Source organism: Homarus americanus, unplaced genomic scaffold, assembly GCF_018991925.1.
Source record: "Homarus americanus isolate GMGI-L3 unplaced genomic scaffold, GMGI_Hamer_2.0 scaffold29465, whole genome shotgun sequence".
NCBI classification, from domain to species: Eukaryota; Metazoa; Arthropoda; class Malacostraca; order Decapoda; family Nephropidae; genus Homarus; species Homarus americanus.
The window spans coordinates 27916-52411 of record NW_024752480.1 but is presented as its reverse complement, the minus strand read 5'-3'; the positions used below and the strand labels follow the sequence as shown (position 1 = coordinate 52411).

Genomic DNA, 24496 nt, shown 5'->3' with positions numbered 1-24496 from the left:
ACAATAAACAGACTTTAACACTACAAAATAAACCTAAGTAAGAGATTTTCCTCAAGTTGTCCCTCAGAACATGTCTTACAACGCCTTACTGATGCTCACTTATTGTCGGACGTCACGGATTTTTACCTTTATACCATCGAGAAATAATTACGGAAGCATTAAATAATCAAGAATTTATTCAATTAGTGGGCTTACATTTAATATTTTATACAAATATAAATACTTTTTGTTATATATAAGTTTAAATTAAAATAATAGAATAAGAAATGAAGGATAAATGGTGAGTGATCGATAGTTGTTGGAGGGAGAGCTGCTCCACACTTGTTCCTTCACCATAGTCAGTTACCAAGAGCGATCCCCGTATGTAATATGGCGTCGTAATGTTAGAATTTTGAAGGAACCGATTCGCTGGCTGGTTTTCTGCTGGATATCCTGAACCTACTCCTCCCTGAGACGTTTCCCTCCTAGTATTGCATTAATGGTAATGCATGCAAGGAAACTACCACGTATTAGCGATGGGTAAGTGGAAGTAAAGTCGTTATATGGTGGTCTATATCTGCTGGTCTAGGGTTAGGATGCCCGCCATTTGTTTGTCACGAATGCAGCCACTCCTTTTGTTTGGAATTCTGAGACTAGGCTATTGCTCACTGAACGTTCACTTTGTAATGTGTGATGTATCTTTGCAGGTTCATCGAGAAGCACCAGGCCCACAGCTACGAGGTGAGGGAAGGTGTGGATGTGGTGGTGGTGGTGGTGAGTGGCCAGGCAGGCAGGTACACCAGCCGCTCTCCTCCTCCTGTGGCCGCCGCGCCATGCTCGTGTTTAACATCCCAACCCCTTCACCCACACCCTCTACACTCACCCTGCATTTCTCTCCCCTTCTCTAAGTTACTAGCAAGAGTTTTTCATCCATTACATACACGTCAGATAGGGAATTCAACAGTGTACAATGTCTTTTCCTCACACCTTTATCATCTCACTTCACCTTCGTCTTCTACATTAACCTCCCATGCCTATAACCTTCCTTTGCTTATCACAACTATTTTCTCATCCATTACATACACTTCACAAACAAAGTTAATGGTTTTCTAATGCCTTTCACGACACATTACCTGCATCATCACTTCAGGTAAATGGTCACAATCAACCTGCTATTTTTGTTCCTATTTCCTAGTTGGTAATAACTCTCCCATCCTTTGCTCTTCACTAAAGAAATAGTGCTGCAAAGTTTTCTGAGCACTTTGTTTGAGAGGTAAATTGGGTTCAGTGTTGGCAAGAGAATGTGTATGGAACCTTTGTGTATATGTTTTTTTAAAGATATTTATAGTGTGTATATGTGCCAAAATATAATTCTTATGTTAAATTTGAATTCCTTAACTTAAATTTGTACAAGAATTCGAGTGTTGTAGATGCTGATCTCTACAACACTTGATTTTTGTATACAATATAAGCTCAGGAATCCAAAGTTAATATAATAATGAATTTTAGGCCCATAAACTCACTATAAACTTCTTCTTTACACACACACACACACACAAATCCCATAAAGTCTATCATGCCGTGTTTTAACCCGATATAACATGAACACCCTCACTGTTTCCACACACTCAACCTTCTCACCCCTTCCCTGACACACTGATTACAGTTGGTCATCCATCTTGTACACTTCACACAGGAATTTTAGTAATGCAGACTTCGTGTAACTTGACTTCACATAACATAATCATAACGTCCTACCCCCATCATCCACCTCACTCTTTGCTATCCCGGCTGTCCTCATCCGTTCTCGTAAGTTACCAACAAGTGTTTCTCATCCGTCATATACACTTAACATAGGAAATTCAGGGCCGTTAGACTGCCGTTTACTCCACACTGACTGTCATCCCAGCCACTGAAGGAAGTGTTTGTCATTCATCTGCTGTGTGTTTCCCCTTCATCGTGTTACCATCAATAGTTCCTCATAGGTCTTGTACATCCCAGAAAGTGTTAATTTTAAAAGTTTAGGCTTAACAAATGTCTTTTTCACCATGACTCATCTCTGGCTAGACCCCCAACCTTCCTCCTACTGTGTCTATTTCACCAGTAAATATTTCTCATCGATCACACACACTTCAGGGAGAGTCTTAAGAGGAAATTCAGGCTCGTAGAACGCCTTTTACCCCACATTGCTCTGGTCATGTTAGCAACCTTCGGAAAAATGGTCATCAGTGTGCTTTTTTCCTCCCTTTTCAAAAGTGAGTAGTACCTGTAGTAGTTAATATTACAATATATTATGGTGTTTTGATTTTTTATTTGTAGTGAGGAGGTTCTGGACTCCAAAGTACCATATTCGTTACAGGTTATTAATCTCGGGTAAATATTACGGAAGTGGACGCGTGTTTATTAGTTTAATATCAATCTCTATAATTGCGGTTATTGTAATGCAGAGAGTGCGAATCTGGTTACAGTAATGGAAAAAAATGTGTGTGAACTTGCTACATCAATATTTAAAGTGTTTCAACGTACGATTGCCATTTTGTCAGCAATACTCCTTCGGGGAGGCTCTGGGCTAAAACATTCATGATGAAAGGTGACACTGATCAGCCCTGATGTAATGATCTTCGGTTATTTTAATTGGGTTAGGTTTGGTTCGTGTCGTCTGTTCTTCATTAATTCATCGTAACTCAGTGAGGGAGCGTTGATGGTGAGGTGGAGATGCTTCACTGGAACTTTTAAATGTTATTGCTGTAAATTCACACCTGTATTTTCCTTTTCTTCAATTGATTGGTGTAGTATGCATAAAACTTAGTGTCGTATGCGTAAAACCAACATACAGGTACCGGTAGTCAAGAACTTGTCATCCAAACATAGTAAGGTATAAAGTGTTGAGCTTCTCCGTAATCTTTTCCTTTGGTAATTACATCAGCCATCATCGCTGTATAATCATTTTACTTGATTTGCGTTTTGCTGTGAACCGTTGAAGGCCGTGACTTTATTTACTGTACAGAGTTTTAATAGACAGGTGCATGTCAAGAAAAGCAGCGAGTCTCGTTTGTGTTAAGGTAGTGTCATGTAGTGGTGCCGGTGTTCATAAAGTTTGCCGATTATGTTGCGTTTCTCCTGCTTTTGAGGTCATTTTAGTGATACAGAATTTGCCAGACCTTCCCACTAACAGAGTTATCCAGAAGTACAACACTGAAGTTTCTTGCAAAGTTTACAATTCGTTACTTTTACACAACATTGTCGGTCACCTCGAATGAAAATAAAATGATTGTTGTGGTCGGTAATTGTATACTGTATAAGTGTCTCAAACCATTTAAGTATGCACGTACAGTAATTGTCATTCAGCTGTGTAAGAATTGTAATTTGACTACACTGTAATATTACTGTAGTGTTTACAGTACGGTATTGTTATTTATTTATTTATTTCCTGTCGGGTGTAGTCAGTTGTTTGCTTGTGTCGGCCGTAACATGCCATAATGTGATGGTATTTGTTGAAGTACATACAGTCAGTCAGCTGTTTCCATATCATGTAAGAATGTCATTGTTATTATTCTGTTTTAACACTTGCAAGGATTGACCGAACCCATAGTCAAAATAGTGTTACATTATGGCCGCCTTTGATGCAAGTGTTAGGTCGTTTTTAAAGTGTTAACTCGGTGTGTCATGTATTAGTGTCGTGCAGTATTATGAGGAGGATTTGATTAGATACTATTGGTAATGTCTTTGGCACTTTCTAGCGAGCGTGATTGATTTCAGTCCACCATTTTATTATCATACAAATAGCCAAAAGGTTAACCATTATGTGTATTTTGTGCTATGATGACATTTTTTGCGATTTTATTAAAAATTATCTCGGTTATTGGCCATCTGCGTAATGATTTGCCTTCAGGTAATGTGGAGCATGTGTTTGTGTACCATAGATGTTATGTTTGTTGATTGAAGATGTCTTTCAAGGAGGAATGTGCGGAATGAAGACTTTTGTCAATAGTGTTGTGTCGCTCAACTTTCACTGATGATGTTGCTCTCTCTCTCATATTTAGATGGAGGGAGTCGTGTTTCTTTGCAGTTTTAATAGATATCTTGACCTTTCATCAATTTACATCAGTTTTTACTGTATTGCGTGATGGAATTTTCACCGCCGCTCACTCTGGTGAAGTGACTTGTTTTTATGGTTCATTGATATTTTTGTCAACCAACAAATGTGGGCCAGGGCTTGACGAAAAAATATGTGGAATGGAGTGAATAGAAAGCGTATTTAATGCCTGTGAATAAGGTGGGTTAGCTTGGTTAGGGATTTTGTTGTGGTTAGTGGGTAATAGTAAACATTTTCTATATCCTGGCAGAATCTCACAATAATTTACCTTGTGCGTTTAGGAAGGTATCATGTTAAGTAAAAGTGTGATTATATTAAATTGGTTGCTTATTTTAGAACCACTTGACAACTCTGGCTCCTTTTAATGGGTGATGTTGGGTTTGTAATTCCGAGGTGACCATAGCCGTTTTTACTGTTTGATTGGGTATGACAAAACTTCACAACCAGATAAGCGATGCCCCGTAGACGTTTCACATTTTGTGCCTGCCTCGAGTCTGTGCAGACGTGTGGTATAATCAGATACAAACTACAGCTAAGTCACTCCTCTATCAGACAGATTCACAGCATCATGTGTTCAGTACATTTGTGATTGATATGTTAAGAATAGTGAAGTTATTCATTAGACGAGACGAATCTTATGGATCCTTACGGCTGATGTCCCCAGTTTAACCATCCACACGTAGGGGTCATTGGGGTTGTGACCAAATCTCAAGTTGTTCTCTCGCAGTGACCTACAATTGCATGACTTGAGAAACCTAACCTCGAGTGAGATTGTGTAAAACCAGTACAATATCTCTGCCATAGCGAGAAAGAACTTGGCGAGATTTGTTGGTGACCCGTGTGTGTATGGTGAACCTCAGTGTTGTTCTCTTATGGTCGTTGTACTTTATGTGAGAGGTAAAGTGTTAAGAACCAAAAGAATTTACCTGAAACTATATTGCGGGCATAACCTCTTGGTTGGTAGTGTCACCACGTGGAGGTGACCAGCGTTAAGTTAAGCTAGCTAGCTAGGCATCTTACACCTTACTACATTACACTGGTGTGGCTGGGCTGTCATACTGTCCCAGTTAAGACAGTGGTTGTGGACTTCCCTGACCTACAGCTTAAGTATTGATTATATAGTGATGCAGTGTAAAGAGTGACCCGGCAATGAATCTAGGTACAGTACAGTATTGTTTTCTTCTTTACGTACTGGGCGGTGGTGTAGACAGTGTCATGAACGATGGTAGAGTATTTGAAACTTGATCCTTAATACGTAAACAGTAAGAACCTGTGTTTACTTGAGATGAGTGAGAGTGGTGTGGTCATACTAGAGTGCACACACAACATTTTTGTGTGTAAACTTTCTAGTTTTTAACCTTCATATATGGTAACTATTGTGTCAGGGTCTCAGCCTTAACCTTTCTAACCCGCATTGTTTTTAACTTGAGTGATCCTTATGTTACATATCAATAGGGACTATGAAGATCAGGGAGACTACCTTATACAGTACCACCTGTTGACTAAACATCCCAACACTACCTACAGGGGTTAGTTATACTGTACTGTACAGGACTTTCATAGTTCTAATACAGTATTTGTGTAATTCTCTCACTGGAGGTATGCTGTTTATATATCTAAGAAGTGCTTGTGTCACTAGAACACATTTTGGGTAACTTTTCCTTGTTCTTTATCAACTGATTTCCACAATCGGAAAGTAGTTCTTAACACAATTCATGGTGTGGGCTGGAGCTCTGCTTTAGTGCTGACTGTTCAATATTGTTGGATACTGGATTACAAGAACTTATTGACAGAAATTACACAGTATTAAGAAATGAATATATTGTACAAAAATTTTGATTCCGTGAGTAATGTACAGTACAGTATAAGAATCTGGGGAAGTGATTCTTTAGTGTGGTTGTTTACATAAACTAAGTTGTATCAGTTGTTGATACATTGTGTTTCCATATTTCCAGAATTCTAAATACAGCAGTAAGTACCGGTACAGTAACCATGAGAAGAGTAGGGACTCACCCTCGACAAACTCTCTGCGATCCTCGTCACCAGACTCAAGGTCACAATCTCCACGCTACCATAAAGGTAAGTTGTTTTGTTGTCCTAACACTGTATACTATACCATCCTTGACTGACAGCATCTCTTAATACCTTGGGTAAGACTACATCTTGGGCCTCTTGTACACAGACGTCCATTGTTTTGTTTTTTGTCGTGGGGCATAAAAATGCTCCTGTGAAAGAGGCCCAAATGTCCTACTGTATGACCATGAAAGGGGAAATGGAAAACCTAATCCGCTGGAAAAGTAAAAGTTGACAGATGGAATTATGTTGTGGATGTTGGCCAGTAACCACCAACAGTGACGATGATAGTGCTGTAATGGACAGTGACAAGGGCAGTGGTTGGCATGATTCTCTCTTATACAGCACTGAGTGAATTCTTGACTATCCAGAAGTCTCCAATACATAGATATAATTCACTTCCAAAGGTGTTGGGGTGCAATAACCTGTGTCACGCCGTATTTTGAATGAGAAAACACCTCAAGTACAGTCAGTGTCCACTTTACACACACGATGCATTCCTGAGTACCCACACGCTTACTGGTCATTAATTTCCTCTAAAAAACCATATTTGTTTATTTTGAATTTTTTATATTTATTTTATTTTTGCTTATACTGTATGTCCACAAACACATACAATATCTTTATGATTAAACACAATTATGACGTCGTTACAAAAATTACGTATCGTTTGTGTGTGTGCCTCCCAGTTATTTTGTTTCCTTCCCATTCTTAGGGTTTCTGTTCTCCGTGATCCAACTCGCATGTAGAAGAGAAAGGGATAGGAATTGAACTTAGTGTTGGTTTATGTTTTAGAAATGAGATTTATGTTGTTTTAGGGGTCACTGTTTTTATACGTTTATTTCAGTGTCCATAAAAAAAAAAAATAATAATAACCATATGTTTTTTCCTCATCAACAGCAAGCTACTACAAGGTGCGTGAGAAGGAGCGGGAGAGAGACCGTGAGAACAGAGACCGTGAGAGAGACCGGGAAAGAGATCGAGACCGCGACAGAGAACGGGAGCGGGACCGTGAGCGGGAGAGGGATCGGGACCGGGACTATCACTACAGGGACAGAGGTAAAGGTGACCATCTCGGGCCAATTTTTATAATGTGCCGTGAGGTTTTGTGATTTGTGTGTGTTGGTGTAATGCCACTTGGGTTCACTCCATTTCATATCAGTACTGTAATGTAAGAATCTTATGTTTAAAGACGTTAAAATGACAGCCTTCTATATTCAGAACACTTATGACAGCCATCTATATTTAGAACACGATTATGACAGCCTTGCATTGAAGGTACGAGCGATATGAAGTGATGTGAACCACTTTAGAGGCAAATGAGTCCTTGTGTGCTGTGTTATGCATGTTAAAGAGCGTGAGGCAGTTGTTTGGTGTACTGCTTACATCTTCCCTGTTAACACTCTCCACCCACACCATAGATTTTTGCATTTGTGTCATGTGTCAAGTTCTCGTTCAGTGTTTTTTGTTGACATCGGTAAATACGATATGTAACTTATTTTCAAGCTTGATATGTCTTATTTTGATGGTGGTGATTTGAACCTTTTGTCCTTATTAGTGATTAAAAGGAAATATTTATGCTGGAGATTTAAACCTCTTGTCCTTAATAGTGATTTGTGAGTAAAAGAAAATCTTTGTTTTTGTTTCAGATGACAGTAGGTCGCCTAAAGACCGCCGGAGAGAGGTACGAGACCGTGACAGGGACCGAGAACGTGACAGGGACAGCCGTGGGAATCATGACCGCATTAATTCTGTTGTGAGTGTATGGCCCAGATCGTGTTTTTGACGTGTTAACCTGTAAGACTGTATTGAGGAATAGTTTAATCTTTAAAAACGGTGATTAGTCCAAGATAATTTTGGTTCTTGTTTCTCTCTGTAGCACAAGAAAGAAGAGAAGGAACGTCTGGCGAGGGTGGGGGACTGGTCGGAGCATGTGAGTTCCTCGGGGAAGAAGTACTATTATAACTGCCGTACGGAGGTTTCTCAGTGGGAAAAGCCCCCAGAGTGGCTGGAATGGGAGCGAACACGTGCCAAGGAAACCTCCAACAGGTCACATGACAAGAGTTCAACTAGGCAAGGTTTGTATTACTGGGTGCTGGATCACTTGAAGATTAACACCCTGACAATTTTAAATGATCGTTTTTCCTGTCATAGATTGATGTTCATATTGACGAGATGATCTTTTTCTCTCTCTTTCCAGATAAACATTCCAATATGGGAGAGAGTTACCGGGAAGGACGGGACATCAGGGACGGTGAACGGGACAGAAATGATCGTGATAGGAGAGAAATGTATCGAAGTGATGACATGTATGATAGAAGAGACTCCAGAAAATACGGTCAAGGTATTTTGACTCGATTTTTTTACCGATGAATGACTCTGCTTTTCTTTAAGAGGTTGTGTGTAATGTGCAATTTTTTTTTCTTCATTCTTTCTTGTACTGTTGTGTTGCAAGTTTATTGGGTAGAGATACTGCATACTGTAGTTACTATTAGTCTGTTGTCATTGTGTTCTTTTTCCCTCGCCTCACCTCTTTCAGTTTGTGAGATGGGTCATTGGATACAGAAATATTAAAAGATGAGGAAAAATAATGCAATACTGTAAAGATTGGCGAGAAAATGTCCAATCAATCATGGTTATACTGTATTCTCGATCCCCAAACAATAGTATTCTCAATACCTAAACATTCTTACTCATCCTTATTGCCCAAACATTCTTTCTTATTCTCAATACCCAAACATTCTTTCTCATTTTCATTTGACATACCTAGAACATATTGCTCTTTTACCATCCAAACTGGTTCCTAACACTTAAAAAAAAATTAGTTCATTATGGTTACCAATAGTGTAACATTTCATAGGGTTAGATAATAAAGGTTGCAGTTGTGAACTTGTGATAGAGACTTCCTGTTGATTTCTATACGTATCATGCGTCATCCTGTCACTGCTATTCCCGCCTTTATTTAAATATCACGCAGGCTCTGTTGATGGTTGTCTGAAAGATATTTCGCCACAAGATTGGATTTGTTAATCTTTAGCCGGTGAAAATGATGGAGGAGGTTTTCAGGCTTTGTCAAGTCTATTTGTGTGTGTTTATGATTGTCTCTTTACTATATACAAATTGTAGGAGAATTATCATTAAACTTGTGCTCAGGGAAGATAATTATGTACCGTTAATGGTTTATATATTATATTAAAGCTGGATGTACACTGTTAGGAGTACAAAAAGGTTGGGAACCACTGGAGTAGATTGAATGATGAAAATGAATGAAGGAGATTGTGTTTATTTACCCTCAGTTTTATGCATCTGCATAAAGGATGAACAGTTGGAAAAAGAGTGAGTAAAGGGAGAATGTGTCTGTGTGTTAATAGAAAATGTTCTCAGTTGGTGTGGGTGAAAAAGAAGGATGAAAAAAGAGTTAGGGAGTCAGGTGTGGATTTTCAAAGCTTTATATACAGTGCTGTGTCTATTTTTTCTCTTAACTAATGATAAAGAGAATACATATAGTACTATATTCTTTGTTTATATAATAACTTTTTTCCCGTTGTGTAGCAAGATGGCCTACAGTTGGTAATCTTTCCAGAAGTTGGTGCAGCAGATATGGAAATTTCTTCGGGTGATAGCACTCCCACGTCAGAACACCTCCACACCAGGGGCAGTGGAGAGAACAGCCACGACGTTAGCGGGGCCAACGTGTCATTAGCGCCATCGGGTCTGGCGTCCTCATCGGGCACGACTGTTACGTCCACCCACGCGGGCTCAACAACAACACTTATACAAAGTGGTTTGAGACCTAAGCTCGGAACAAGTTTAGGGTTGATGCCCACCTCCTTACCCTCGTCCTTACCCCCGTTATGTAGTAGTGCGTTGTCATCGAGCTCAGGCACCAACACCACAACCACCTCCACTTTAGCCAGCAGCATCCCTGCCTTGGGCGGCTCCACGTCCATGGCGGTGCCGCAGCTCCTAAACCTCCATCCCCGCCTCTTGACACTCTCGAATTCGTTGAGCAAGAGTGGAATAGACTTGGATACAGCAAAGACTGTCAACTCTAACAACTCTCATTCACATGATGGAGAAGGACTAGTAGTGAAATCACAATTAGAACCACTAACAATATCTGCAAATAGTAATAATATAGGTGGGGGTCCCCCAACACCAACACATTCTGAAAACCAAGACGGCATCGACATTAGAAAAGGTGAGTACCCCTTACCCTCTTGTTTCTGTATTGTGTGTGACCAGCATTGTGATATTGAAGTATATTGGATGAAAGAGAGATTATGCCTGAGAGTGTTATAAGTTCATATGTGTTAATGTATATACTGTTGTGTGTTTGAAGGGCACCTGTTTAATTGAAGTTTAGTTCTGTATTAATTTGCAATCTTTTCACATCCCTGTATTTGGTATTATTTTCCTGTTTAGCTGACAACACCCAAAATAGTTTGGATATGTAGTTCCAAATTATGGCAGTATGTTATCCATATGTCTTGTAGGCTACCCTGTTTATCACTGAGGATGAGGCATGATTCAAATTTTTTCTCTTAAGTCTTCCACCTTCTTACTAAAGGCTTGACAGGATAGAGGAGTGATGGTGTCTCTGACTTTCAAGAAAGGTTTGCACTTCATGTAATTACACAGTTGTAGTAATATCTCGGGAGGGGGTGGGACACCATTGTTGCTAATGCCAAAAATCTGTTAAAATTGATTGGCCAATAATTATTTTGAACTGGGGGGGGGGTGGATTAAAATAACAGGTATTCCAAAATAGGACAAGATTCTGTCACTATTTTATAAATATTTTACATTAATTCTCCGTTATTGCTTAAGAAACTTTCTCCAAATTCCCAATTATTGAAAAAAAAAGTAATATAATTTGTCCATAAATATGCTCACTAGCCTTTGTTCAAATCCTCCTTCATCATCGTCATTTTCCTTCTCTTTGTAGGAACCAGTGGCTCTTGCTTAGGTAGAGATATGGATTTTGAAGTGTTGAGCATAAAGAAAAATTTAAAGTACTCTTTCTAAATTAAGAGTTAATGTCAGGTGTGTAGATTTAATATCAGGTGTGTAGAGTTAATGTAAGGTTTGTGGAGTTAACATCAGATATGCCTTAGTGGTCCTCTCGTGTCACTGCCCACACGCGTCTTAGCTACACCTTTCTCCCTCCCCGTTTCCTCGCTCTTGTACGTTTCTGTTTCCCTTGAATCTACACCTCACTAAATGGAGATAGAGATATGGATAATAGTGTAATGGAGAAATTTAGTGTTAAAAATAATTGGGTGTGTTGCAGCTTTGAATATTAATGAAAGACCTCTTGTTGTTGATAGTGGTTGCTGTAAATGCATTGTGAAATGTGTTCAGAATGTTTATAGGGTAAGCTAGGTGTGTGTGTGTGTGTGTAAGTGTACGTCTGTGTCTTTCCTGTCAAGTTATACTCCTGCTTTGCACCACTTTCTTGGGGTTCTTGTCTTCCTTGATGATCCACCTCCATGTAGAAATGTGTATGGAAGGAAATGATAGATAAGAATAATTAGCGCATGACTTGGGTGTGAAATTTGTGCAAGATGGACGTCCCTTTTTCAACTTGGGTTTGTTATGTTAGAGAGATAGATAGATGAAGTAGTAGAAAGGATGCATGTGTGTGGAAAAACAGGTGGAACTGAGACTGCAGGAACTATTGAAAGATAAGGGGTAAATCTTATGTGTGTGTTGTCTATGGTGAATTGTTAGAATTGCCTCGTGTGTGTGTGAAGAGGAGGAAGCTGAGTGTGATAATAAAATAGTTTGTAAAGTGATGATATTTGTGGTGAAGGAAAGGTCGAGATAGAGTATCACTTTCTATTTACATTGTGAACATAGAGAAAGACAGTGTGTGTGTGTGTGTGTGTGTGTGTAGTATATAAAGAGTGTGTGGAGGGTCTTCTCATAGTTTACTCCATTTTATTCCAATTTTAACACTTCTTATAACTCTCCTCTCTACCATTTTCCTCCCTTAGATAATACTTGTGTTTCCTTTGACCTGCCCCAACCACAAGCATGGGAGGGAGGAGGTGTGCTAGATAGATGAATAGTAAGAAAGAAATCGATGGCGTTGTGGTGAAGTGGGCGTGTCATTACTCCACGTCCTGGCAGTTGTTTGATATGATTGACTGAGTAGGAGAGAGACTGTGTTGGGAGACGAGAAATTGAGAAAGTATTTTTGTCAGGCTCGGTGGAAATCATATTTATTTCACTTAAAACTTCCACCCATATGGAAAAAAAATTGAACAACTATCATGCTTCATATACTTAAATAATCAGTTATGATATACAGAATAAATTCATAAGGATGGATTACACTAGTTGATTGTAGGAAATAAAATAACTTAGAATTTATTTGACATGTAAAATCAAATTGTTAGAGATAAAAATGGTGAAAGTGGCTGAAGAATTGGTGTCTGTAATGGAGGGTGTTAACGTGAAGGAGTTAGCCAGATAGAGAGGTGTGGGGTGGTATTTGGGGCAAGGGAGGGTAATGTTTCACTTTGTTTACTTTTATGCTAGTTGGGGATTTTGTGTTTAGTGTGCATGTGTGTGTGTGTAAATATGTATGAAGTGTGTCTGTCAGCACTTGCCTCACACCTCTCTCCTTTACCACTGCCTTCTTTAGCTTCTGGTTTGTTTACATCATATGCAACCTGAGTGTGTGTGTGTGTGGAGTGTTTAGTGTGCACATCACTAACTTCCCACGCTTACCTCACAACTCCCCCCTTCTCTCTCTCTCTCTATATATAGTTTTAGGTCTGTCTCCCTTGATCCACTCCTTGCATAAAATGAAGGAGAGGAAGATAAGTGATAGGTGATAGAAAGATAAAATAAATGTTGACTTGAATTTGGATGAAGTGGGTGTGTTATAGAGCACCCGAGACATTATGTGTGTGTGGTAAGACAAGTGTGAGTTAGTCTGGAGAAAGGCGGGAAAAAGTTCAAGGTGGGATTAATAATAAATCCCACCTCTTTTGGGTCAATTCTCTTAAAGGCAGGTAATAGTTGGAAATACTACAGGTATGGGAGTTGTGTGTGAAAGATGGTGTGCTATAGTTGAAGGAAAGAAAATTCATGATTTACTTGTGTGTGTGTGTGTGTGTGTATATATATATATATATATATATATATATATATATATACATAAGTGTGGTTGGAGTATTGTTAATTGTTTTTTCTCCCTTCTGTCACTTTTAACTGTCATTTTACACTACCTCTGTTGAGACTTCTGTTTCTCCCAAGGTGTGAGAGATGTATATTTAATTAGATGTTGATACATGTATATAAATGACAGGAAAGATGTATGCAACCTGTGTGAGAAATGTGATGTATATGAGTGGAACATGAATACTGTATTGTAGTAAAAGAGGATGACATGTGTAGACTTGAGGGAGCAGAAATGAGAATGGCAAGATGGATGTTTAATATGTCATTGAAAGAAAGGAAACCCTGTTCAGAGCTAAGAGGGCAGCTGGGTTATTGAGAGTATTGGGGGGGGGTTTGTGTTGAAGCAAGCCGAGATGTTTTGAGCGAGTGTGTGGAGAGAATGGAGCAGACCACTTGTATTGAGAGAAGCTGGAGTTTGAATGTGGAGGGGTGGTAGAGCCAGTAGGGGAGAGGATGTAAGAAATGACCTTGTGAATATGAACCCGATGAGAGAGGCTGCAAGAGAGTTGCCATCGTGTGGTCACGGCTCATTCACACAAGTGTGCAAAGGGGTTGTAAAAGTTGGTGGTGATGAGAGGCTGGATGAATTCATAGTACTGTATACTTATTAAAGCTACTCATCATTATGGGGGCTGCATAGTAATGAGCATGTCCATCTGTCCATCCACAGTTTCTTGCCATGAGCATAACTCTGCACCAGATGGCCTCACATTGATCCAATTTTGTACGTATCCTTTACAGGAGGTATATACTGTATACCTGTCTAGTTATGCTTTTTGGGGGTTCTTCATGTGTTTTGCATGTTTTCAGGGGTTGGTTTCTCCCTTTATTGGAGCTTTTCTGATTAGTTTAGGAGCTCAGTAGCAGAACATTTACCTCACAAACAAATGGTTGTGGGTTATGTTGCCAGTCACAGTGAAAGATGGGACTGACCCTTACAGTTAGCCAAAAAAAAAAATTTAGTTTCACTCTGTTACCTTGTCAATGGTGGAACAACCATCAGTGGACTAGCATCCTGCTATGGGTAACTTGCAGTCTGCTAATTGCTAAGAATTCGAGGCAACACTGCTTGGATTTTGCTGTAGCACAATTAGGAAGCTGTTTGAGAGAGAAAATTATTTTAGTAGTGACAAGATGTGTTTTGTATATACTGTACCTGTAGTTCAAGTCCCAGTGATGTATGGGAAGGTAGCATGACCATGGACTAATGAGTGCATAGAGGAATTCAAACCTGTAATATATATGTTTAAGAAACTGGATATTGAGGCAAAGGATTTACATGTGTTTTACTTATGTATTTCTGCATGTAGTCTTCACCTATGCATGTCCGGCCCCAATTATCCCTTTCTTTTGGGGGGGTTTATTTTCCGTGATCCATCCCTCACAAAAATGGGAAAGAGAGAAAGAAATAAAATTGGGATAATGAGAATAGACTGTTAAGAATGACATTTTAAAGAGTGACACAGGAAAGAGCAGGTCAAGTTAGCTTGGTGCTGGATTGACATTCGTAGAAATTACATTAGTGAAGAGGGTGTGTTTTAAAAATTGGCCTAGGATAAAATGTATGAACTAGTGAAGAAGAGCAGGTGTTGGAAGGTAGTTAAGGAGTATTCACCATTACCATTTTACAGCCATTTTTCCTTGCTTGTGTGGGTTAGTCATAATTACCAGATGGCAGCTCTTAAAAGTTACTTTGTAGCTGAACGGGATGTGTAGTGGAAACTGAATGGACTCTAGTGCTGGGGTGAGAACATTAAAATTAGTTAGATACAGTATTCAAGAAATTTAGGGGCACTGGGTGAAGGAGGAGCTGATGTAGTATTATTTGTTACAGAAGATTATTCATGGAGGAAGCAAATGTTAGATTATGCAGTAGTGTTTGTAGTAGTCCATTCATCATTGCATAACAGTTTGCCCCAGACCTTTCATCCTTGTGTTTAAGTCCTCTTTCATGCCGTTGATTATCCATGAATTCAGTCCTCTTTCATGCCGTTGATTATCCATGAATTCAGCCAAATATTCGTGCAAGGCAAATGGTTGGGAAGATGGCTGAGAAGTATGAGATTTTTTTTTTTATCACTTGTAGTAGGCTTAGTGTTAAAGGGAATATGGATTGCCTTGAGGTGATTGTCAATGATTGCAGATGTAATTTATCCCCACACTGTTAGATATGAACCCAGAAGGTTTAGGGAAGTTAAAGACTGTGTTAATTTAATTTATTTTAAGGCTTTAGTTCACCTGCATGAAAAAGGGTTATGTTATGTCCCCATCTGTGTTATTGTTTCAATCAAGTGTTAACCTTTAGTGATCAAGTGCACTTTGGTCACACATTACTCTTTATATTTTGCTATTTGTCTACTTTTCCATGTTTTTAGGCAATTTTTATGTCTCGGTGTTCAGCTTTGTATGAGGTGGGTGAGAAATACCTGGGCACATGGCATGCATTAGTCTTAGTATAACAGTGTGTGTACCCCCAATTATATATTTTTACATGCGTATGTTGTGTAGTACGTCTAATGGTAATTGTGCATGATGTAAGTTGCGTAGTATCTATGATGTATGTTGTGCATGATGATAAAGATAGAATTTCATATAAGTTTTAAATATATCGGGTTATTTCTTGCCCACCCTGTATAAGGAACAGCTGACAGAATGAACTTTAACATAGCCAAAACAATTTAATAGGCTTGAAGAAGAAAAATTCAGGTTTGGTTCAGTCATAACTGTTGTAGATCTAGAAGGTGTCAGTTGTTTAAGTGATTGATGATTGTGACTCAGTGTAATATTTTTGGAAGTTACTGGGTAATTTATTAGTTGAGATAATGTAGGAAATCCTAGGCTGGGTATTACATTGTGGTCGTTGATGTCATTGCCCTCTGATGTGTTGCGTTCCTTTGTTGTTTAGGTGATGGTGCACTTTTTGTGACTACCCAAACCTGTAATTGAAGATACCAGAGATAGAGATAGATAGAGGTAAATTCTTGGTGGTTTTGTTATCTTATGTAAGATGACTGATAAGTTGGGGGAGTGTTGTATGTTATGTTGAACTTTTGACCCCCAAAAATGGGAATCATTCAATGTTCTCCCCTAGCGGCGATCATATTGTGAATTGAAACTAAGGTTGAGAGGAGTCAGTTGTTTTGTGAAAGAGTTGCAGGAGGATGTTGAGTATAAATGCAAATCATAGGTGTTTGTATTTGAGGAACTGGGATTATTATTATATTATTATTCAGAGTGAAAATTAGGGGGTAACTTATGTTTGTACAGTCTCAAAAATTCTGTTATGAAAAGTACCTGTAGGCATTTCTGTATTGAGGGAGGGGGGGGTTCTGTGGGGGTGTGTCCTGAAGTATACAGTATAGTCTGGTTTTACATGGTTAATTAAACCCATGGAGGTCCGCGTATAAAGCGAAACGCACAAATAAAATAACAGAACCTATGGGATTAATTGAAATAGAGACTGGGCCAACCGCCAGACTGCCTTTTTACTTTTGCCTATCGCCGACACAATACTGTACATTGTAGTAAAAATAACATTTTAATTTTATGATGGTATGCACACACAATTAATATATAAGAGAAATTTCAATAATATTAGGTTTTTTAACACTTACGTTAGTAGAAGAGATGGGGATGGGGGGTTGGTTCTGAGGCAGAGGGCAGATTATTGGCCCTCGCCTGTATCTCTATCCACCACAGAGGCTAGCAGGGCCTCCTCGTCAAACCCCCCCAAAGTCCATATACTCACTATCACTGACTTGGGCTGGCTGTGGTGGTTGGCGGGTGAAGAACTCGGTGATGTTTTGTTGATGGCTAGCATTGATGTGGTCGTGATACAGCTGAACATAGGGCTCCAGGGATTTCAACAGAAGGTTATTAGACACTTCGTAGCGATGATTGACTGTGTCTTTGGCAAGGATAAGTTTCATTCTCTCAGCTAACTCGATGACACCCTTCACATCAGCATGTGTTAGTTTCTGCTCTTGTTGTTCTGTAACACATCGCTGCTCACTGATGTCATCATCTTCCAACATCTCGTCCGCAGTCACTGCAGGGGTCGCAAGGATAGCTAGACCAATCACAGCGCGCGGCGGAAGGGGTGCGTGGGTGGCAAGGATACGTGGCCCAATCACAGTCCGCGACGTCACCGGCACAAGTCTGACGTCAGCGCCCAGCACCTTGCCCTGCCGCTTGCCGCGTAAATAATAATTATCTCTTCTGAACAGGTGCCGCGTAAATGGCCGTCCGCGTAAAAAATATCCGCGTAAAACCAGACTATACTATAGCCCTTTGATAGATATTGCTTGCTTAAATATCAACAAAAAAACTGGTAGGAAGGAAGGAAGGATGGCATTGAAACACAGTACTGTACCTGTTGTAGCTTTCCACATAGGGTAAAAGTATCTAGTTTTCCCTTCATTGGAATAGCTAAAAGGTTGAGAGTATATACAGTATATCAGTATTACCATCACACTCTTCCACTCTTGTTTGTGAGGTGGATGAGAGGGTACGGAAGACTTTGTAGTGTAGGAGGGAGGTGCAGAACAATAAGAAGCAACAGGTAGAATTGTCCATAGTTTCTTTACAAGCTTAGTTTATTAATTGTTTTTATTAACCACATTTATCACAATACTTCATACTTGGCAATGTGTAAGTGTATGACTGGTATTCAGTATGTGAGCCAGTATTGATGAAGAATATGGCCATACATTCAGTGGCTTCTCGTAGAAATTTGTAACCAGTTCAAGAATACCCAGATATGTACCAATCATACCTCAACCAGTCGGTGATGTGTGATGCTGGGTCCATGTTGCCTGATAGTTTATTTTTTATTTATTTGTTTATTTACTTTAATGTTGGTAAATTTCTGGTTGATAGATGTACGTAAGGACCTCAGATGGGTTGTATATATGATGTATTAGTAGAGTACTATATTGCTGCCTTGTTGGTTCTTTTTTCTGGGTATTTTTCAGAACTTGTGAGGTTGTCAGTACCATAGGCTGAATATACAATAGTTTTGTGGTGGAAATTTTAAAGGGGTTAATTATTTAACATTATTATGACCTTTTGTTCTTGGGGTGATTTTTGTATAATGGGTGATGCTAAAGTAGGTTATGGAGGCTGTGTGTCTCAGCCTTATAGCCACCAGTTAAAAAATCTCCCAAGTGAAGAAACCGTTAACTGTATACTGTACCTACTTTAGCATCAGCCATTATAGTACTAAGGATGATTAATTAATTACAGTAGTGTGGGGCAAGAACGGTCTTACAGTCAGTATCAGCTTCACGTACACCTAGTTAACGTACAGGTTTTAACAGACACAGTGTACACTAACTGTGCAGTATAGTATACCTGTATGTAAGATAAGGTCAGGAATGTGTCGGTTTTGGTGAGAAGTTTATTAAGATAAACTTACTTTTACTTTCAGTGGGTAGCCCAAACAGCAGTATTAATTCACTGCAGTCGTTGACACAGACAGCAGGAGGATCGTTAGCAGGACTACGGCCGTTGGTACCTGCCCTCACCCCTAGCCTCGCTAATTATTATAATGAATCCCTTATTTCACACGTACAAAATTGGCCAGCTGAGGCCCTTGAAAAGCCGGTAAGTGAAGTAGTAACTCGCATGGTTTGTGAGCTTAAACTGTCCTGGTAATTATCAACTCTTAAGCGGTGGCCACCCTCAGTGGAAGTTAGCTGTAGGAACGGTGGCCTTCATCATTGGATGTTTCATCTTCTTTGTGTTGCAGTTTTTGCACATAAAATATTGGGACAGATTAGGGAATCATTACTCTGCTTAAGGGTTAATCCACGGCTGTATTTACGTGATTAAAGATGACTAAAAAACATTCATGTGCATCGATATATAGGCATTTCCTTTCTTTTGAATTACTTGTTATTGATAATGTTACAGGCACAGAGACTGTCAGAGGAAGCTCATTCTGTTGGGAGTCTGGTGATGACGCGGGTATCTGCCGAGCTCAAGATGGCACGTTCCCTTGTACGTCTGGCAGAGATACAGGCCACACTCCATGAACAAAGGTATTTAACAGTGTACACTTAACCAGTCTTCTGAGAGAATATCAGAAAAAACTTGCAGATAACTTTATTACTTTAAAGTCTACCAAAACTCATGATGTCCCAATTGTTTACAAAACTCATCTTTTTGTTGAATATAATGTCACATCATAATGTTGTAATGGATATTAAAGGTTACATATCAAAGGTGAAGGTTTTCACAATCTGTTTTTGGTGTAAATACTGTAAATGTTTAAGATTAACTGAGGTTTTAATAAAAAATTATGCCATAAGAAAATTAAAATAATATTTCAGAAACAGTTGACCTAGTCATTAGGCTGGCAGCCAAGCTGTCACTGTGAACCTTGCTAATGTATGTTTTTCATTTGTTTCAGGATACTTTTTCTACGTGCTCAGAAGAGAGAACTTGAAGAAATGAAGGCGCAGAATTCCTTCATGAGTGACACATAGTGTTGGCCTGCCTGTGATAGCTGCCTGGGACAGTTGTCTGGACATAGACATGCCTGGGAATATTTATAAAGTGTTATATTTTCTTAATCATGTTCTGGATGTGTGAACATTGGTGAAGTCCAAAGTGTAGGGTGTGGCAGTGTGGTGAGGCCCTAATTCTGGGCCCTCGTGGACTGTGGGCAACTTGCAGCAGTACCGTGATGACCACAACAACCGGTGCAGGGTACACGCTGCCACAGGCCTTGGTGGCTGCCGGCTCCGCGCAGGATTCACCCGCTACCTGCCGTCCTGTGTCTGGACTGGCCTGCCCTTGGCTACCCTCCACCGATGTCCCCAATGTCATCTATGTTTCTCTGTGATGAATGACACAACTAGACACCTCCAAAGGCTGAGCCTTTACTGAACAGCTCTGCCATGTCACAATGTAATACCTGCTATGCCAGAGGCTGGCACTGTATCACACTCCCTGGGGTCTTGAGGTTCACCCCTTTGAGCAACATCTGTCCTGTTCCCTTCGTCACACACTCTGTGTTCCTTCTCTGCTGGCTGGCTGACTCGTCAAGCCCACATGGATACCTGGAAGTCTTGGCAGAGCTCTCCAGCCATTAGGTTTGAAAAATTGTTGTATTTATTGCTTTACACATTTCACAACAGTACACTTGTGAACCACTCCTCTGACCAGCTTATTGCTACTGGAAGGAAATGGCCAAATAATGTTACCAACTGTATTTTACTCTCAGGAATAAGTTGGTGGAGTCATTTTGGTGTTTCTGATTCAGTAGTTGTGGTACACATTTCATTGCCTATTTGCTATCAGTAGATACTGGAGAGCATAGTTGAATTTCTTTACTGCTTTCCGTAATCAGTTATCCAAGTGTAAGTCCTGTGAATGTGTGTTTTGTGTTCTTGGTGACTGTCATTTGGTCCCCAGGGTTGGATTTGAGGCAGTGTCTCAGAGCATTTCCATGCTAACAAATTAATGTTATTTAAGTCATTGTTTTGCTGGCCAATCTGCATCTCAGTCATTATAGTTCCAACTGGGCTGTGAAAAGTTTATTTGTCATGTTCTTAACCAGTTGTTGATATTTATGCTTCAGAAGTAATGTGTTGAAATATTGACTTTATAGGTAAAAAACTACAGGTTAATGAACATTTAGTTAAAAGTTCATGGTCATGTCGAGGGTTTGGAGGCCATAAAATGACAGAAAGCAACCTCTCTTCTTTTTCTTTTTAATTTTTTCTGTCTTTCTGACACCACTTGACCTCTTAAGTTCTTTGTGGTTTTTTTTATTTTTTATTATTATTATTGTGGCATACATTTTAAAGACATAAGGCTGCCATTAGCTAGGGTAACCTGACTGTCGAACTCATCATGCAGTTTATGATTACGTGATTATAGTGGAATCAATAACTTATTAATTTGATGTAACATTTATGTATTCATCCTCTAATTGTCGAACGCGACGTTTCTCCAAGCCTACGAGAACACGGTCAGCGTCGGACACGATGGTCAGTCTATTGGGAGGCTTCAGCCACCTCAGTTGTTCCTCAAAAAATATAAACCTCAAAAAACTAAGGGCCAAAGTTTTTTTAAGCATGGAAATAATTGTAAAGTATTGTCCACATTTTGTATTTGGAATACACAAGTTTTTCATAGTTTTGTGGCTGCCTTTAAAGTTTTATAGAAGTGTGGTAGTAGTGCATGATTCAGCTGGTGGGAGGTACTGTACTGTACTGATGAAAGAGCTTATCATTATCATCATCATTGGCTAGATATCTGACCCTTTCTATAACCAAAAAAGTCAAAAAGGAAAAAAAAAAGATTCTAATTGGTTTGCAAAAATTGTGGTTGAAGAAAATCGGTGTTTCACCATCGGTAGATTACCGAGTTAATTATGGTGCTAAGTCATGATGGTTTTGGGTGTGTTCAGTGAACGCTGTGGTGTAGTGAGCAGTTCAAGGCAAAAGTTTGTCATTTCACGTTTTTATCAATTTTTTTGTGCTTTGACAAAGTATCTAGTCTGAAAAATATATTAAAGAGTTTGTTTGCATCTGTCATCACAGTTATGTCAGTGTGTACACAGGCGTCACAGTCACGAGGTGCTTGGAGGTACATGTATGCACGATGGGTGAGTTATAAAGTAGTCAAGATGGCACAGTTGTCACATGTGCTCAGTATATCCATGTCCAGATCTTTGAAATTAACCCTACAGGAAATGACCATATGATAAAAGTGCCAAAAATATACGACTAATTCATCTGATTTGCATTTATGTACTTACGGGTCTTTTTAGTGTGCTGGTACGTTCTGTGGGGAGACAGATTTTGAACCATGTCCGGCCGCGACTTTTATTTGCACCACGTAATTTTACGCAAAAATTAGAGAATTGTAAGGTTTCAGTTATCAATGGAATTTATTATTTTTAAGGACAAATGTGTTTTTCCTCTACGGCCGAACTTGATTCAAAAGTTGCTCTCGGTGTTGTCACAAAATTGATTTGGAAGATAAGTACTTGTTGGTGGTTGACAAGAGCAGCAGCTATCACATACTACGGATATTATAACACTAGTATAATTGCATTCCATTTTCTACGTGAATCTTACGGACATCATAATTATATTTACTGTATTAAACCTCAAGTGTTGCTTCCCTAATTTTTATTTATTTATTTTTATTTTATTTTATTTATTTTTTTTTTTTTTTCTCAGATTTGCCAAGTATGCCTTTTATCTGTTACGCCCTGTGTACCATTTCTTGTCATCCTATATGTTTTCTTACGAACTCCAGTAAAATGAAGAGGAATTGGGATATGTTTGTTTTTAACCCACACTGTTCAGTATTGATCTCTTGTTGGCATACAAGTTCCTGTGATTCTCCCGAGATGCTCACAATTAATTATTTTTCCTCAGCAGGTAAATTTAGACTCTAGAGACTTTCTGTTCCCAGTAAAAACCTCTTTATTACCTCACCAGTTATTTACACCCTGTTGGGTTTCCTCTGCTGAGTTATAACCAATGTTTGCTTGGTTCCATGTCCCATCATCATCATGTGTCTCCACCCACCCCCCCCCTGACCCTGTGGCTGCAATCTGTATGTATTAACATGTCTGACACTGTTTCACTGAGGTTTTCATACTCCAATTAATTTGGGGGAATGAAATTAACTGAATTTCATAAACTTGTTGGCTGTTTCTAAGTCTACTGCACCAACTTAGGGCAGGCTGGGGATCATACACGGCTCACAGCAGAGTTAACGAGGCTACGGATTATTTATATATAAAGCAAAGCTGGAGCGGCCACCCTAGACGGCCCGTATTCTCATGCGTGTACATAATACATTCTAACACAGACGTACTCAGTAGGTTTTGTACAAAATAAGGGGGGGCTAACATTCTTCTTGTGATAAATTGTAGGATTATTTCTGCTCTGTACCCGTTGCCCTGCTGAACTGTGTGACCCATTCTTGCCTAATGTGTTCACCACCTCGTCAGTTATTCAAAACTTTTCCATGTTTTATCTTCTCATTTTTTTTCTATATCAGATCTAGTTCATTTGTACACACTCAAAAACATTTTTACTTTTTATGACGTTATTGAGTACGATGTGAGATAGATTCTAACTTGGATCAGTAAAAGATAAAGAGGCTCATGTTTGAAACACGAGGGAAGCGTTATAGGACATATTTGTTGAGATAATTTGATGTGCTGAATGGCCTCCAGCTTGGCTGTGATGACAGTGGTGTCTGTTCGTTGCCCAGCTGGTGACCAAGCTGACTTATAGGACCTAGAGAATCAGATGTTTACAGGACACAGATTCACTATTTGTGTTGGTCTCCCCTTTTACAACACTTGCTTAGGCCAATTAGCCTAATTTTGTAAATATCATTCCTTCTCAGAAAGGTTAAATAAAGCTGAGCTCCAGATGAGACTTTCAATTATCCTGGATGTTGATGTTAGTGACACACTGTACTGTAGGTCTCCATCAAGACCAGCCACTATCTCCACTCAATAAGTCACCAGAAGGCCATCACCAAGTCCCCAAACTCCTGACAGAAGTAAGTCATATACAGGAAATATTGTACTGTAGTGAACTAAACTTTGACATGTGTACGATATTACCTTAACACTATTGTTATCCATTCAATACATAAGAATTGTCTTAGTAATCTAAATATTGTAAAAAAATTCGGCCAAAAAATGGATTTTGTTCAAAATTTCAGTATAGGTACTCCTGAATGTGCTGCTTAAGGATCTGTTAACCAAAATTTGATATCTTGATTATAACTTGTTCAAATGGCTTTTAGAAAATGTTCAAATGATTTTTAGAATATTTTAATTACTTTTGCAATGCTAATTACTCGCCACTTATGGGTTTTCGAGGTCATTTCTTGGTGCTTGTATATTATTCTGGATGTACTTAAATAGTTAGGCACATTAAATTTTAGTTCAGAGAGAAAACGTATTTTTGGCCAAAAATCCTTTAAGGCTTTAGACTTACAATTTTGTCATTTCGGCCAAAAAATGGATTTTGTTCAAAATTTCAGTATAGGTACTCCTGAATGTGCTGCTTCTGATCTGTTAACCAAAATTTATATCTTGATTATAACTTGTTCAAATGGCTTTTAGAAAATGTTCAAATGATTTTTAGAATATTTTAATTACTTTTG

At 39.1% G+C, this 24496-nt stretch overlaps 1 protein-coding gene across 5 annotated transcripts; it reads left to right on the top strand.

Annotated features, from left to right (window-relative positions):
* The first annotated feature begins 327 nt into the window (after window positions 1–327).
* Window positions 328–23750, top strand: LOC121855112 (WW domain-containing adapter protein with coiled-coil homolog). 5 transcript variants are annotated; one of them, XM_042349967.1, is made up of 13 exons: window positions 328–519; window positions 687–720; window positions 6031–6154; window positions 7049–7213; window positions 7798–7904; window positions 8028–8226; window positions 8349–8492; window positions 9732–10349; window positions 14013–14066; window positions 17388–17540; window positions 18771–18946; window positions 19256–19383; window positions 19755–23750. In XM_042349967.1, the coding sequence occupies exons 1-13, from the start codon at window positions 479–481 to the stop codon at window positions 19828–19830; spliced, it is 2019 nt and encodes a 672-aa protein (XP_042205901.1). In that variant the 5' UTR covers window positions 328–478; the 3' UTR covers window positions 19831–23750. The 5 variants fall into 5 exon arrangements, with proteins under 5 accessions (XP_042205901.1, XP_042205903.1, XP_042205902.1 ...); XM_042349969.1 differs by having other exon boundaries at window positions 329–519; window positions 7049–7207; XM_042349968.1 differs by having other exon boundaries at window positions 329–519; window positions 9735–10349.
* Window positions 23751–24496: the final 746 nt, after the last annotated feature.